This window comes from Gymnogyps californianus, chromosome 1, assembly GCF_018139145.2.
Source record: "Gymnogyps californianus isolate 813 chromosome 1, ASM1813914v2, whole genome shotgun sequence".
Lineage (NCBI taxonomy): Eukaryota > Metazoa > Chordata > Aves > Accipitriformes > Cathartidae > Gymnogyps > Gymnogyps californianus.
In genome coordinates, this window is record NC_059471.1 from 131,974,897 (window position 1) to 131,989,154 (window position 14,258).

At 43.6% G+C, this 14,258-nt stretch overlaps 1 protein-coding gene across 1 annotated transcript; it reads right to left on the bottom strand.

Annotated features, from left to right (window-relative positions):
• Positions 1–4,947: 4,947 nt before the first annotated feature.
• MIX23 (mitochondrial matrix import factor 23) lies at positions 4,948–14,256 on the bottom strand. Its single transcript, XM_050894188.1, has 5 exons — positions 14,200–14,256; positions 13,150–13,275; positions 12,478–12,624; positions 8,811–8,870; positions 4,948–5,240 (listed from the first exon to the last, which is right to left on the bottom strand). Exons 1-5 carry the CDS (start codon positions 14,248–14,250, stop codon positions 5,190–5,192), a joined length of 435 nt encoding a protein of 144 aa, XP_050750145.1. The 5' UTR covers positions 14,251–14,256; the 3' UTR covers positions 4,948–5,189.
• Between the last annotated feature and the right edge of the window lie 2 nt (positions 14,257–14,258).

Below are 14,258 nucleotides of genomic sequence, written 5' to 3' on the forward strand. Positions count from 1 at the left end.
AGCTACGACCAGAGAAGTAGCAACAAACCAGACAATTTTTAGTCCCTAGGGGTGGGTACATGGGAGTGGGTGAAATGAGATTATGTGCTGCACACAGGCAATAGCCATTTCTGCTGGAATCAGAATTACAGAATTCGCTAGAAACAAACCTGTTCATGGCCACAGCAACGGTGGCCGTGCAGCACAGACTTATCGGTGTCCTAACCAGCCTACTGACACTCCTCACAGATGACAAGTGATGCAAGAGACCATAAACAAGTACTTCATATCTAACTTCAAGGCCTGTTCTTGGTACAAAGGACCCGAGATTGAGAAACCAGGGCTGTAAGGGCCCTAAACTCAACAGTATATAGATCAAGGTAAGAGCATGTTACCGACAAGGATGTTGCAGAATTTCCCAAACTTGAGCAGCAATGTTACAGGAGTGGATGAAAGGCATTTGAGGAAAAACAGTTGTCCTGAGACAACATCTTTCTGAACAAAGAGAAAAATGTTCCCAGTTCTTGGGAATAAAGGGAATAGGAGGTGTTGAAACTGGAAGTCTGCCACTTTCTCCAAATTCACCACTCCAGATGAGGAGTTCCTCAAGGCCCACTTTGTGGAGTTAATGACAATTCAAGCTGATGAGCTCAAACACCATCTTTTGCACAAGACCCTGCTGATTCACTCAAATTACTGATCATCCTCCACCACATTCCTACCACGCATCTTATTCACACAGCAGGACAGATGAGCTAAATAAATGGAAGAGCCAGCTCACCTTACTGAGGCCAGAAGCCACAGAATGCATTCAACAACCATGCAGCACCAGTGCTAAACCAGGATATTTTATAAACTTCTCCACTCACCAGGATGCACTAACTCCCCTGGGAAGGGATGTTGCTAAGATCCCCAAGGCAGCACTACCCCTCTGGAGAACTCCTGATTCTGATTAGTAAGAAATACACTGAGCACAAAGACTAGGAGGGTTAATGTATAATCTTGGGAAAACACTAGCTGTGAAACTAAAGACGTTAACGTTGTGTGGAAATCATTCACTGGACTCCATATTTCTGGGTTCTCTGGTTTTTGACTTCAAAGCATAAGAATTCCTCCCCCCCCCCGAATGCACAGAGTTGTGCAGAAGGGAAAGGAAATCAACAGTAATTGTCAGCAAGCTGATGCTGAAGTTTACACAGCCAATCAGTCAGTTTTCTTTCCATGGGAGCGCTAATGGCTGTCCCAAAATCCAGTGATATTTCTAAGACTGGGATGCAGTACTTATCCTGCACACACAGTTCATGACGTCACTTTGAAATGCTGACGTTTCGCAGACCTGCTATCAAAGATGATCAGTGGCAACAGACTATCCTCAGCAACCCTCATCTACACCTCTCTCCATTAAGCTTTGGATGTAATGAAACAGCATTTGGAACATTGCCTTGAAAAGAACAGCCGCACCCATTCCATCTCTTGCACAACATCGACAACCTAGTGAGTGTCTCCACTTTAGTATCTGAGACGTGTTTGATATTACATACCATTCCAGCCTACGCTCACCATTTGCACAGATGGCAATTTATCTTCATGTAACTGTACTGCTGTTAACTTGGAGAATTTGTGCTGGGAGAACAGCACTAGTATTCTTTATAGTTTTAAAGCTGAGTAACATCTTGCACTATGTACTATTCCAATAATGAAGAAACAAGTCTTTACAGCTTGCAGGCCACTACTTTCTGGTCCTGCATAAGCAATTTCAAGAAGTAGAAGCTATAGTCAATAACACCACCAGTACAGTAACAAAACAAAACAAAGCAAACAAACAAAAAAAACCCCAAACACGCAAACCCCAGGGTTATGTATTTATGAGTTATTTTTAAAACAGAAATTAAGCCACCTCTGTAGAAATGATTGTGAAAGCTAAGTCAGCAGGTCAGTCTCCTGGTTTCGCAGTGACAACATGTAATTGTGACTGGATGAAATGACACACGATCTGCACCGTTTTAAAGACCCACTAAAGGAAAGCAACCCTCCATCTACCAATTGAAGGTCTGTTTGTCATTATCACAGTAACAACAGCCTTGACTTTCAACATGCTGGTCTGCAAAAAAGGTTTGCCCTCCTGCTACCCACTCTGATTTCAAAAGATTTCTGACATTGTACGTCAACTAGGATTAATAGAAACCTGAACTTCAGCAGCACAAAGTTACCATATCCCCGCCTATGCTGAGCCTATGGTACCAGTAAAGAGCCTCTTCCCCTCAGTCTGCTTCAAGACAACCAAATTCTATCCTTAAAAAAATTCTGTAAAGAGATTGCCTATTTCATCAGTCTTGAGTGCCTACAGGCTGCAGAAGACAACAGCACTGAGTGCCAGAAAACACACACCTCTTTATTTCACAGAAAGAAATAAGAAGCACACGCTTGAGAGGACTTTCCAAGCAAGCAGGATCTGCCCACCTATATTCACCATTTCCAAGCAATGGGAAAGCCCCAATAGATGGGCAAGCCACCTGCAGGAGATCTAGACTCTGGGCAGGTGCATCAGTTGTGCTTTTTGTTCAAGTGCCTTTACTTGCAGAAATAAAAGTTAGAATCAGGACAAGGATGAAATCCTGGTATTTGTGGGGTCCATTATTTGATTCACATATGACATCAAGCAGCCCAGTAATTTTGTGACTACCTTGATGGTAAAGTTGAAGCAGGATTCAGTCGCAGACTAAGCATGATCCTAGAACGGACAGAGATCACTAGACACAGAGATTTTACCTGCCTTTGTTTAGTATGGCCCACAGCTCATACCAATGCCATTTACATACCATCACAAAACATCCCACTTCACAGACACATCTTAACTACTCAAAAAACAGCAAAGCCATTTTCTCCTTCCCCGTGCCCCAAAGCATGGCATGCAATTCCAGTTACTCACCTTAATGTTCCACTAAGTTCAACAGCAAGATTCAAACAGCCTCTGATCCATGAGATTTGCCATGTACTGTAAGAGATATCCCTCTGTGCTCAGAGCAAACTAAATCAAGTAATTTAACTTCTTAGTGCAACCCTCTGTATACAAGCTGCAAACACCTGAAGAAGGGATGTTTGGGACTTAGAAGTCTTCTTATGGTGTCAGAAGTTTTTCATATACAGGTTTGTATAGATCTCCTTGTTTGGCCTTATATTCAAACGAAAAATAGTGCTATGTTGGGGTTGGGGTTTTTTTTACATAGTTTTCTCATAACAAATGCTAAGCTGGGCTACTGCAAAAAAAAAAAAAAAATCTGCCTATGTATCACATCCATTTCACAGGTCATTTTTCACAGCATCTGCTTAAGTGAAGAAGTTTTCCCACAACAGCTGAGCAAACATCTGGATGGATAGAGGAGGACAGAGGATTAATTCTCATTACAATCTCTAGTTTCTACAGAAATACAATACAAGCTTAAATTTCAAGAGTATTGATGCGAACTCTATACACACTGGCAGAAGTTTCTATCATACAACTGGCTTAAAAGGAGAATTTGTCCCCGCAGTTGTAGATCCAAGCCCTGGAGAAAACAAATATTTTAGACACCTATATTAGAGGTCAGTATTAGAGTACCAACTTTGAAATCAAAACTAGCTCTTCTCAACATCTCATTAGTGGACCATCTCCTGTGGCAATTAGGTTACTGACAATTAAGCCCACAGTTCTGAGCAGTATTTGATTTCCACTTTGAGGATAAACAATTATAAGAATTTAGCAGTTGAAGAACAAACATGTTTTCTGCTTTCAGAGTTGCAGAAAAACAATGAGAATACTTCAAGAGTGAGACGAGCGCTCCAACTGGAGTAAAGTTCCGCTTAGAGCAGTTGCAGTACCTTGGGAAAAAAAAATGAAGTTTGAACATTAGGATTTAATCCTCAAAGACTTAAAATATATTTCTGCCTCATTCTCAAAGAAAAGTGAGACTAAATGACTCCGCTGCCTAAAAATAAAGGCCACCAAGTAGTTCGAGTCTCTACTGGACAAACAACTATAAAACAGATGATGCTGCACAGATTTTTGCCAGCTTTCAGTAACACGGGTACATTCCTCCATTTACTTCCCACCCCCCATATATGCACAGCTTTTAGGGATGTGAGAGTATATAGTCATTTCAGTGCGGTTACTGTATTCCAAAGTGTTTGCAGGATGGGGCGTGTATTTTTAAGGCTCTGTTCAAGTTCAATGGTTCTTAAAGACTTATCACTAAGTAATAAAAACAGCTGGCAACCAAGCAGATCTTGTCATTTGACTGTCAGCCAATTAGTAAAAAATAAAGGTATAGTTACAGCAATTCTGCTTTCCTCATCTGCTTTTAAATGCTGTGTTACTGCAGGGGTGTTGCATTAAAGCTTTCTAAATACAACACTGGTCAGAATCAACAGGATCAGGTATGCATAGCTATTTTCTCAGTTCAAATGCAATTCACCTATAGAATTAATTTTAAAAGTTCAGAAGGAGGGACAAAATAGGGTCACTGGATAGTTAACTGTCTCATTCCTGAATGAGACATATCTTCATCTCCAACCCAAAGTGGTTTTAATCGACACCAAGTCCCCTATTTAAAAAAAAAATCCAGACCTTGGTAACACAGACCAAAGGACAGTATGCAACAGATGCTGCCTGTCAGCATTGTGGGAACAATGGCAAACCCGTATCCACATGCAACTCTGAACCAATGCTGCTAGTGTTGAGTAGTTCGGAACAATGCTGGTAGCTTCTTACTTTCAGGGATGCTGAACCTACACTTGCTGATCATTCTGCAATTTTTATTTCCTTTCAGATTTTAGTAGATTATTTGCACAAACACACATGGTCACTGATAGTTTAGCAAGCACCAGTTCAGGGAGAGCCCTGTCCTCCCTGCTCAGAGCTGGTTTTTACTGTTTCTTCCCCTCCAGGACTGCTGAAGCTGTAGAAATTCAAGAAAGATGCCAGTTTCGCATTCCATTTGAAAATTATTTTAATACTATAAAACTCATTTGTTCACATATTTTGTACAAAAGATGAGTTGTTTTCTCTTAATTACAGGAGAATCATTTCAACCTTGAGATTTCAGCTAAGTAGGTCCAAAACAAAACAAGACTGGGTTCTACTGGTTCTGGAGGGTCCCAGTACGGCTCACCCAAGGTCTCTTTCCAGTTTGGCTCTCATGGTTATGGACCACCTTGATGGAAAATACCCCACATCATTGACTCTTCGGAGGCTTGTAGTGAATTCGGCAACGCTCATTAAATACCTGAGACACCGAAACAGAAGAGCAAAAGTGAATCAGCCCTCATCCAGGAGATGAACAGAACTTCAGAGCTAGTTCAGGCAACTACCTCTTCACATAGCACCCATCTCAAGCTGCCCAGCCCTGCTGTACCTGTACCTGATACTTACCAAGGCATCTGTCTCCATTAACCTTCTCTCCTGGCTTTAGTGAATCCAAAGTTTGCAGCCTGATGCTGGGGGACTGCACAGCACTAAAAGTGTTCTCCCTCAGATAAGGCAGGCTCATAATCCTGGTAGTCTGTTATCATCAAAGATGCTGATGCCTTTTTTTTTTTTTTTTTTTTTTTTTTTTAAAAGAGGGACAGAAATTATCAGTGGAAGGCTCCTGACCGGCTGTGTTCTGTTAAGTTCACTCTGGCATTCAAATTTGGACACTGTCTTCTTCTCTTTCCTGAGCAAACGCATTTTACATTGTCATGACAGCTAAGAAGAGGTGCACGTGCTCTTGGAAGCCACGTTCACACTTCTAGTTAACTGACCACAGGTGCTGATGCTGCCAGCACTCCTATGCAAAGGGCACACTGATCTTGCCTCACTCACCTCTGGCACCTTCTCTGGGTAAAATTTAGCACACAGAACTAGAGACTGAAGATCATGTTCATTTAGCTTGAACTACAGGCCTTGTCAAGCAGACCGCTTACCCTAAGGAGGGCCAATAAATGTGACTATTTAAAGTAAGGCAGTCTGAATCAAAAGCACAACGCATAGGCTCACACCAAAGTTACAGGTGCTCTTAACAAGCAATTTAGTTATTTATCGCTTTGGCTCCAAACTTTGTCCAGCGCATGTCCTGAAAAGCGACACGAGCACCACCTAGCACCAAGTTGAGGCACTGGAGGTTATTAGTTCCCCCACCAGCACTCCTGCAAGAGCACATTTTGCCAAGCTGTCCAGGGACTTTTCAGATCCAAACGCCTGTGATCGTCAGGATATCAAGTTTCATGAACTCTCCCATTGGCTTCACATGCAAAGTGAGTGGTCTTGTAATTTTGGGGAAGTTATGCATCACTTCAGAATCTATGGCAACTTCAGTAAAAGTGAAGCTTGCAGCATGCATTAGTTTTAGCATCGATTCTTAACAATTTTTGAGTCATCTTCAACTTATTTTCAGGTTTACTTTAAGAAACAGACATGTATTAGAAACTACTTCATATTGCAGAAAACAAAAGGTGTGATATAGTTTCTTTCACACACACACAGACAGCCTATCCCCACCACATTACCACATGCAATGGATACCTCTGGAAGAGTTAAGACTATGTAAAGGTCTGAGATCAGATAAGCGATAGAAGGAAACTGTAGAAATTAAGAGCCACAAAGGGTTCCCATTCAGAAGCATTTTAATACTAAGCAAATTACACCATTTTTGTCCGTTGTCTGTCAAAGACATTTTAAGGGTATATATGTCTTAAAGGGTACTGGAAATACACTCTAAAACACTTCAAGGGTCTCTTGCATCAAATACCACATCAAAAAAATTGCAGCTTCCAGCTTACTATCATGCAAAATTTTAAAGCATCTTTAACAGTACCTCTGCAGCCTATGGAAGGAAGATCAATACTGCAATCTTACTAACACTGCCTCCTACTTTTAGCATCATTGACCCACAGATCTCAGTGTGTTACTCAGGCCAACTAACTCCATTGGTCTACCTGTGAAGTGCTATTCTCATTTTCAGACAGGAAAAGCAGTGCCTGAGAAACCTTAACATTCATGTTACTATACAGAAGTTTGATTTTGCTGTCTTTTACATATTAATACAAAACACTCCAACGATAAACTCCAGTGTGGAGGTGCTGTACAGAGACTAATGCAAGTGTCTTGTTTTGGAAGTCAATTCCTTGTTTGGCATCAGCCAAACAAAATTCCGCCGCGTGCATTTCTATAAAGCAGCATCTTTCTGTATGCCACTATTGCTACACCTACCCAGAGTAAGTGTTTGAAAATAACTTTCTGATTCTTGATCAGATTTTTTCCAATCAGTTTTCAGTTGGTTAGGGTTAATGTAAATACATAAGTGTAGTTTCCAAATACAAGTCTGCAACAGTAAAAAAGAGTGGACGTCCTCACCTGCAAAACAATAACCACTTCCATGTAACAAATTGCATTCACTCCACAACTATGACTGGGTCTAATTCCTTCAGTGACGTATTTTTACAGGCAGCTATATGAGACATTTATGCCTATATTCAGACGGAAACAATAGCAGAACTAGAGATAAAACCCAGAAATACTTTTCTCTTCAAGCCCTACTTTAAATACTAGCAGGCTAAGATATCCCTGCACCATGCATACCTCACTATTTATAAACAAAACGTTCTCTATCTTCAGGAAAGATTGGACATTTCTGTCACTAGCAAAAGCTTAATGCAGCTACAGGAAATCACTGGCATCAGTGCTAACTTTGGTGCCAACTCTGGGCTTCAGAATGGAGATAGTGTGGGGCGGGTCTTCCCCCCACCCCTTTTAAATAAAACTGACAGCAGAGTCGCCATAAAATGTTTGCCACTGGTGGCCTGCAGCGTGTTGTTAAGGCTGTGGCGTTGCTTAGTCATATCTGAGCTGGCTTTAAATTAATTAAGGTTAAGGGCACGAACAGCTTTTTCAGACAGTACGGAGGCAGTACTGACAGCAAAGCATACCTGGAAAAACGTGTAGATGCTCATCTAATCAGCCTGCATTGAGCTGTGTTGTGGTGACTAGACCTCCAAGAATACACAAGCTGTATTGCATTTATGCTGATGCAATCTAGAGGACTAAAATCCTGAAGTAGAGTTTAAAAAGGGAGCTGTAGCTAGTACTAGCTATTTGCAAAAATCCTTCTTGCATTTAGAGAGGGAAAGAGGTTCTCCATACAGTACTGAAAGCTCTGAAAAGCTACAATAAATGAGAAAAGGATGCTAGATGGGAAATGCTGCAGTGAAAGAATACAGCCGCCTCAGAATTTAAGCTCAGTGTTAAGATCACTTTATAACAAGACAGTGTCTGGGGCCATCAATCCAGAGGGTGATCTGCCCCCTCTGTTGACACAGGAGAGCAACGGCAAGCCTGCCCTTTGCACCAGGGAGCATCAGTCCAGGCCTGCAGAAGCTCCATCAGGAAAGGGTTCAACTTTTACAGCCCCACCCTCCTCTGGCCTCTGCTCAGAAGCATGATCAGTACCAAACACAGCCAAATTTGAAAGACACCTCTGACATTGTTAGAGGCCCAGCAAAACTTTTCAGACAGGCCACCATGGAAAAGTCTACAAAGTGCTTAGCCACTGGGCAAGTGGAGAAAGGGATCTACAGAGGGACTACTCCACAGTCCTTCCTCCCCCCTAAATCAGATGCTTTTCTTTCCTTTGCAGTGCAACTGAAAAGCTTTGATTTCTGCATCCAGAACTGGGAAAATGACTGACCTGAAACATTTCCCCAAGCAGTGCCCTCACCTATTTCAAATTAACCTGCCTCATAAGACACTGGTCCCACACCTCCAGTGCAGGGCTCTCTGTTGGGACAGAACATCATCACTATTTTAAATAACTGAGTACCTTCCAGCTTCTGTCGTTTACCACTTCTTCAACATTCAGCTCCGACTGCATCAATTTCAACTGCAGAAAGTAACAGATAAAGAGATTATTGTCAAACAGGCCTCCCTGCAGCCTTCAGTATTTACTACCATGGCAACTTTCTAGATCACAACCCCAGTACCAGGTGCGTGTCCTCTCCAATGCTGCAAACTGAAGGGCACGATGAGTAACGATCCTGAAAGCCTGGCCCTTCCGTTCAGCCAATACTCAGGGCAGACTGAAGTCTGCAAGGGCACGGTGAAGGCAGACTCGCAGTGCAAGCCTAGCAGATGTAGCTCCTGATCACTAATGCTCCGTTCTTAAATATTGCCCATCAAGATTTGCTAGCAATTAACTGATTAACGTTAATGGCTTCACAGATGAAAGTAACTACACCTAATTCAAGCACTCGGCACAGGGAATGCCAGTACTGGGGTTTGCTCTGCAGCCTTGAGTTGTCATTCTTCCACATATACATTATTAGTCATATAGGGACCTGGCAGCAAAGCTAGGACTGAACACAGATCTCAGATTCTGGATTTAGAATTAAGATCATAAAGAGATCCTCTCTGCTTCCTTTGCCGTCTACTCTGTGCAGTGACCAAAAAAGGGTCTACAAGAACAGATCACGTATGTTCATGCTATCTGAACCAGTTAATATGTGATCACACTAGGACAAATCAGCTTTACACAGATGTAAAAGCTCCAGCAAGAACTACCACAATATGCAGTTCTTGAGCTCTCACTCGACCCATGAGAAATGTAAGAATCTCTTGTTTCACACTTATTAGAAACTCCAAGGGGCAGGTGTGACAGTTGTGTTCAGGTGACGTGCGGTAATCTGACCCTGCCATGAGGCCCTTGACGCAACAGTAGGAGATATAAGAACCATCTGCCATTTTTGCCTACATTTAGGATGTATTTTTGTTGGAGTCTTTAACACAACAGACTAAGGATCAGAGTTTATCCATTTTAAATACATGGTTCCAATTAGAGAGTTGGCGAACAGGTGCAAGCCAAGACAGCAATCCCATCAAACACCTTCCAAGTAAGATGTCCAGACACACACAGTTAGTACAGTTGTTGGATGGACTTTTACCTACTCAATAGGACTTCAAACTGTTTGAAATAACAATCCAGCATCCACAGCGTGACTAGATGACCAGGATTAGTCTCTATAAAATAACCACTCAGAAGATCTTTAGCAGGTCAAAGAAAGGTTTTTCCTGCCGGAGGATGTGAATAGGTTTACAATCATCCGGACTGTCACATTAATTGCCTTTGACACCAAGCCTAAACAAAACTACCATTTTAGCCTTTTCCTTAGAGTTGCAGACCTGAACAGCAATATAGTGTCAATCAACATGGCTATACAGGGGGGTTTCTTGTTGTTGTTTTTAAAACATACTCTCACATTTTAACAGGCCTTACTAGTTCACTTGATAAAGCTAATAATCATTATGCTGTATGTTTCGGATTTCCAGAACTTATTTGGTTGGATATTTTATGACACTTCATTCAAGTAAACTAAGATGATAACAAATAAATACAACAATCAAATGATGGTTTAATGTAAGTGGATTAAAAGAACTGGCTGCTAGACTGACACTACTCCAAGTTTTCTTATTCAATGACCCCAAAGTAATAATTTTGATAAAGTCCTCCAATTTGTACCGTTAGCAGGATGAGACAAACACAAATAACAAGAGAAAACAGATCTGTATTGCAACCAAGTGAATATACATTTGAAATGCATAATCTTAAGTGTAGGATGCGTTCTGTCAAGATAGCTTATTTAAGTTGTAGAAAAAACACAACTCTCATGGAGAACAAAAAAAAAAAAAAAAAGGCAGGGGGACTACACCTCATAAAGTCCAAGTGCAAATTTGAGGTCATCTCATCAAAAGATTTCTGGATGTTTCCAAATCATGGATTCTTTTTAACATTTGAAATCACCTCCAATTATTAAACATTATCATTGTGATCCTCCTAGTGGTTTCAGTGATAGGTTTTGGGCTCAGTAACTAAACGATTTAAAGAACTGGCTCTGCAAACAGAATTTGTAGAAAATACTAAGCTACCATTCTAGTTTTCTAAACTAATGTGGATGCTTGTTAGAAGTTCCATAAGTGAGGCTTTAAGAATAAAACCACTCGCCTGCCACCTGGTTCTTTAAATCTGAGCTCACGACAGAGCACTTCTCTGAAGAGCACATGAACAAACAGTTCACTCACTCAATGCCTGGGAAAAATCTGATGCTTGAGGTCACATCATCCGCTCAGGAAGCTCTTTTACTACAACTGCATCAGCATCCAACTGCTCTTTGAAACCAGGGCTACAACAGGCTCCTCTTGGAAGTACAGGCATAAGTGGATTTTGAGGTAGTTCAGCACTGCAAAAGCAACATTTCAAGACCTATCTCTTCAAGTCTTATGGTACTGCAGCAGGAAAAGCCGCACCCAGGATACAGGACCATTTATATGTATATCTAGATATATCTGATGGTGGGATGTCTGGCTGTTATGAGAACTCACCGTTACATTGGAAACTCAAAGGCACCAGTTTCAAAACCCTGGTTAAGACAGTCCTCAACAGAGGAAGGCTCACTAAACTGCTGAACACAACAGACACACCTAACCAGTGTATGCAAAAAAAGCAACAAGCAAGCAGTCTTATTTGGTATGTGCTGCAAGCATATAGTGTGGAAAAAAAATGTAAAGTGAACACGAGCCATATGGAGAAGGTCTGGAAGAGAAATCAATGGAACAGTTCACATCCCTGCTAATCTGCACTCCTAGAGCTACACATTCAGTATCCTTTCCCCTACAAAGGGGGCCCTGGAATGGGGGCAAGAACTTCAGCGGGGTTCCCTTCTCCACTTCTGACACTCCATCTAGATCACCTCTGCTCACCTCTGGTGAAGTACACTTTCCATCCAGAGGCCAGAAGGCTGAGAGGGCGTTTGCACATTAAAATTCCTTATGCAAACCCAGAAGTCTCTCTCACACCATCACAAGGTACTCAAAAAATTAATCCAAGAAATACTAAACAACAAAAAAGTTGGTTAAGTGGAATTCAAGGTTGCTTGGCAGCTCCTTGTAGAGGACAAGAACTCCAATTAATACATGGAGTAAGAACGATGCTTCTCAGGGTGATGATGAAAAAGGACAGCTTTAAGGCTGCGTAACTGTGTGGTGTAAGAGACATACACAAAAGCCATATTTCATTATCTTCTGGTGTTTGCATCTTGGCACCCATACTTGCCGTTTGCAGATATACTAGTTTTACAAGATCTCAAAAAGGCAAAATGAACCTTCAGGCATTCTGAAACGACTAAGCAAGCCCCAGGTAAGTTGTACGCTAAGGGGTGTTAGTTAGTGAAGGTTAGAGTCCACCATGGGGAAGTACACGTTTTTCTACAGCATTTGTGTAACAGGATCTCAGAAAATGCTCCACTTGCAGGATAAAAGCAGCTCTGTCTTGAGGGCTAGGGGAAATGGTTCTCACAAACCCAGCCAACAAGAACCTCGGAAAAGACTGCCTGCGTCAGGATCCACTTCAAGTTCTCTCCATCACACTGGTCTTTCAGTTTGGGAAAGATACCCTCTTCTTCCTCTCTCAGTGATCTCCAAAAAGCTCCACCACTCACCTTTGTCTGCTCTTTCCTGAGTTGCTTTAATAATGCTACATCATCCTGGGCCTTTTCCCTCTCTTCTCTGAGGGCTTTCACCACACTGGAAGTCTGAGCGATGCAGTTTTTGATGATTCTCTCTCTGCTGGTGTGAGCATCCATCAGCTAAGTGGGGAGAGAAAGAAAGTCACAACAACTCAGCAGAGAATAAAAACCTCCGAGTTACAAGTTAAAAGAAGACTTTCTAAAGTTAAGGTATTGCCGTGCCGATAGAAATCCCTTTGACTCTATAATCCACATGTTGGAAGCAACACTGCTTTGAGCAGCAGCTACCAACTTGATCAAAGATATGCATGAGCAGGAGTCTTGCAAAGTAGCACAAAGAGCGTCCTAGCACCCGTTTTTAAAAGAAAGAAGTGGACTTGGCTAATGCCATCCACTGAAGCCCGAAGCGCACCTCGAAGGATTGGTATCGCAGAACAAGTAAGCTCCCCGCGTGGTTCTAAACTGAAGTAGCTGTTACATGCATGTGGTTTAGCTGCGTAGAGAAGTCGAGCATGCCAGTTACGGCTACATAAAGCACGTTATATCAAGGCAGTGGTTTCCTTAGAAACTGAGGATGCTTTACCGGCCACCGCACATAATACAACGTCAGGAAGCGCGCTGAAAGTCGAAGGAGTGCACACTCACAGACTGGTACAGCTCCTTACACGTCTGGCCGGCATCAATTTTCCCCACAAAGGAAGCTGTTGGAATCGTAGTGTTTAATTCGTGGACGATTCTGTCGTCGATCGTCCTCATCACCCTGAGCAACTCCTGTATTAAAAAACAAAATTTGCTTGTATCTCCGAGAAAAGCCTACTACAAAAAAATTTGCATGATAAAGTCGTTTAATAGAAAACTAAGTAGATTGGTTACAAACAGCAAAAAAAGCGCACCAAACGAACAATTTCCGCATGCAGGAGTATGTGCTGCAAACCAACTAGTTTCCTTAGCAGCAAAGGCCAGAGCCGGGCAGAGAACCAGGCAGCGCTGGGTAACTAACATCCCCCCCCGGGCCCCCCCGGCCCTGCCCGCCCCAGCAGCCGGGCCCTGCTCGCGCTGGTTCCCTCAGAAAACCCACCCGCGCTACCGACAGGCCGGGGAGCCGCTGCCCAAGGCCCCATCCCCGCCCGTTAACGCTTCCAGGCGGGAAACTGGGCACAACCTCCACCGAAACGGCAAACTTCGAATCAAAAAAAAAAAACAAACCACCTTTTTTGGGGCAAGATGTTTAAGGAACAGACCAGGTGCCACCACCTCCGCCGACCTGGATCCTGCTCACACCGCTGAAGACGCGCGTGCTACTTCACGCTCCATTAAACAACGTGAAGGCGCCCACGGAGGCTCCCTCCGCCCACGGAGGCTCCCACGCCGCGCGCTCCCCCTCCCGGGAAGGGACCCCGGGAGGAGGATCCCCCGCCCCGCTCCCTGCCAGAGGGCGCCGCGCTCCCGCCGCTGGGGGTGAGGGGAAGGCTGGACCCTGCCCCCTCCGCGCCGCCGCCGCCGCCGCCGCATCCCGACCGTTGCGGGGAGGGGTGACCTCGCCGCCCCAAACGCGGCGCGCGCTCCCCCAGGGCCGCGCGGCGTTGCCAGGAGACGGCGGGAGAGCGCCGGGCGCCGGTGCGGGGAGGCGGCGGGAGCGCGCGCGCGCCTTCCCCCCCACACACCTCGGCCCCCCTCCCGCCCCACGCGGGTTACCTGGAACTCGGCAAAGTCCTCGCAGCTCGCCGCTCCGCTGGGCGCCGCCATACTGGAAA

Bases quoted from the DNA above. Each gene is read 5' to 3' on its own strand.
- MIX23 (XM_050894188.1), bottom strand. From the start codon at position 14,250: ATGGCGGCGCCCAGCGGAGCGGCGAGCTGCGAGGACTTTGCCGAGTTC. The intron at 12,625-13,149 runs GTGAGTGTGCAC...CTCCCCACTTAG, and splicing joins GTAAGGAGCTGTACCAGTCT to CTGATGGATGCTCACACCAG. The intron at 8,871-12,477 runs GTGAGTGGTGGA...TACTTTCTGCAG, and splicing joins TCAGGAAAGAGCAGACAAAG to TTGAAATTGATGCAGTCGGA.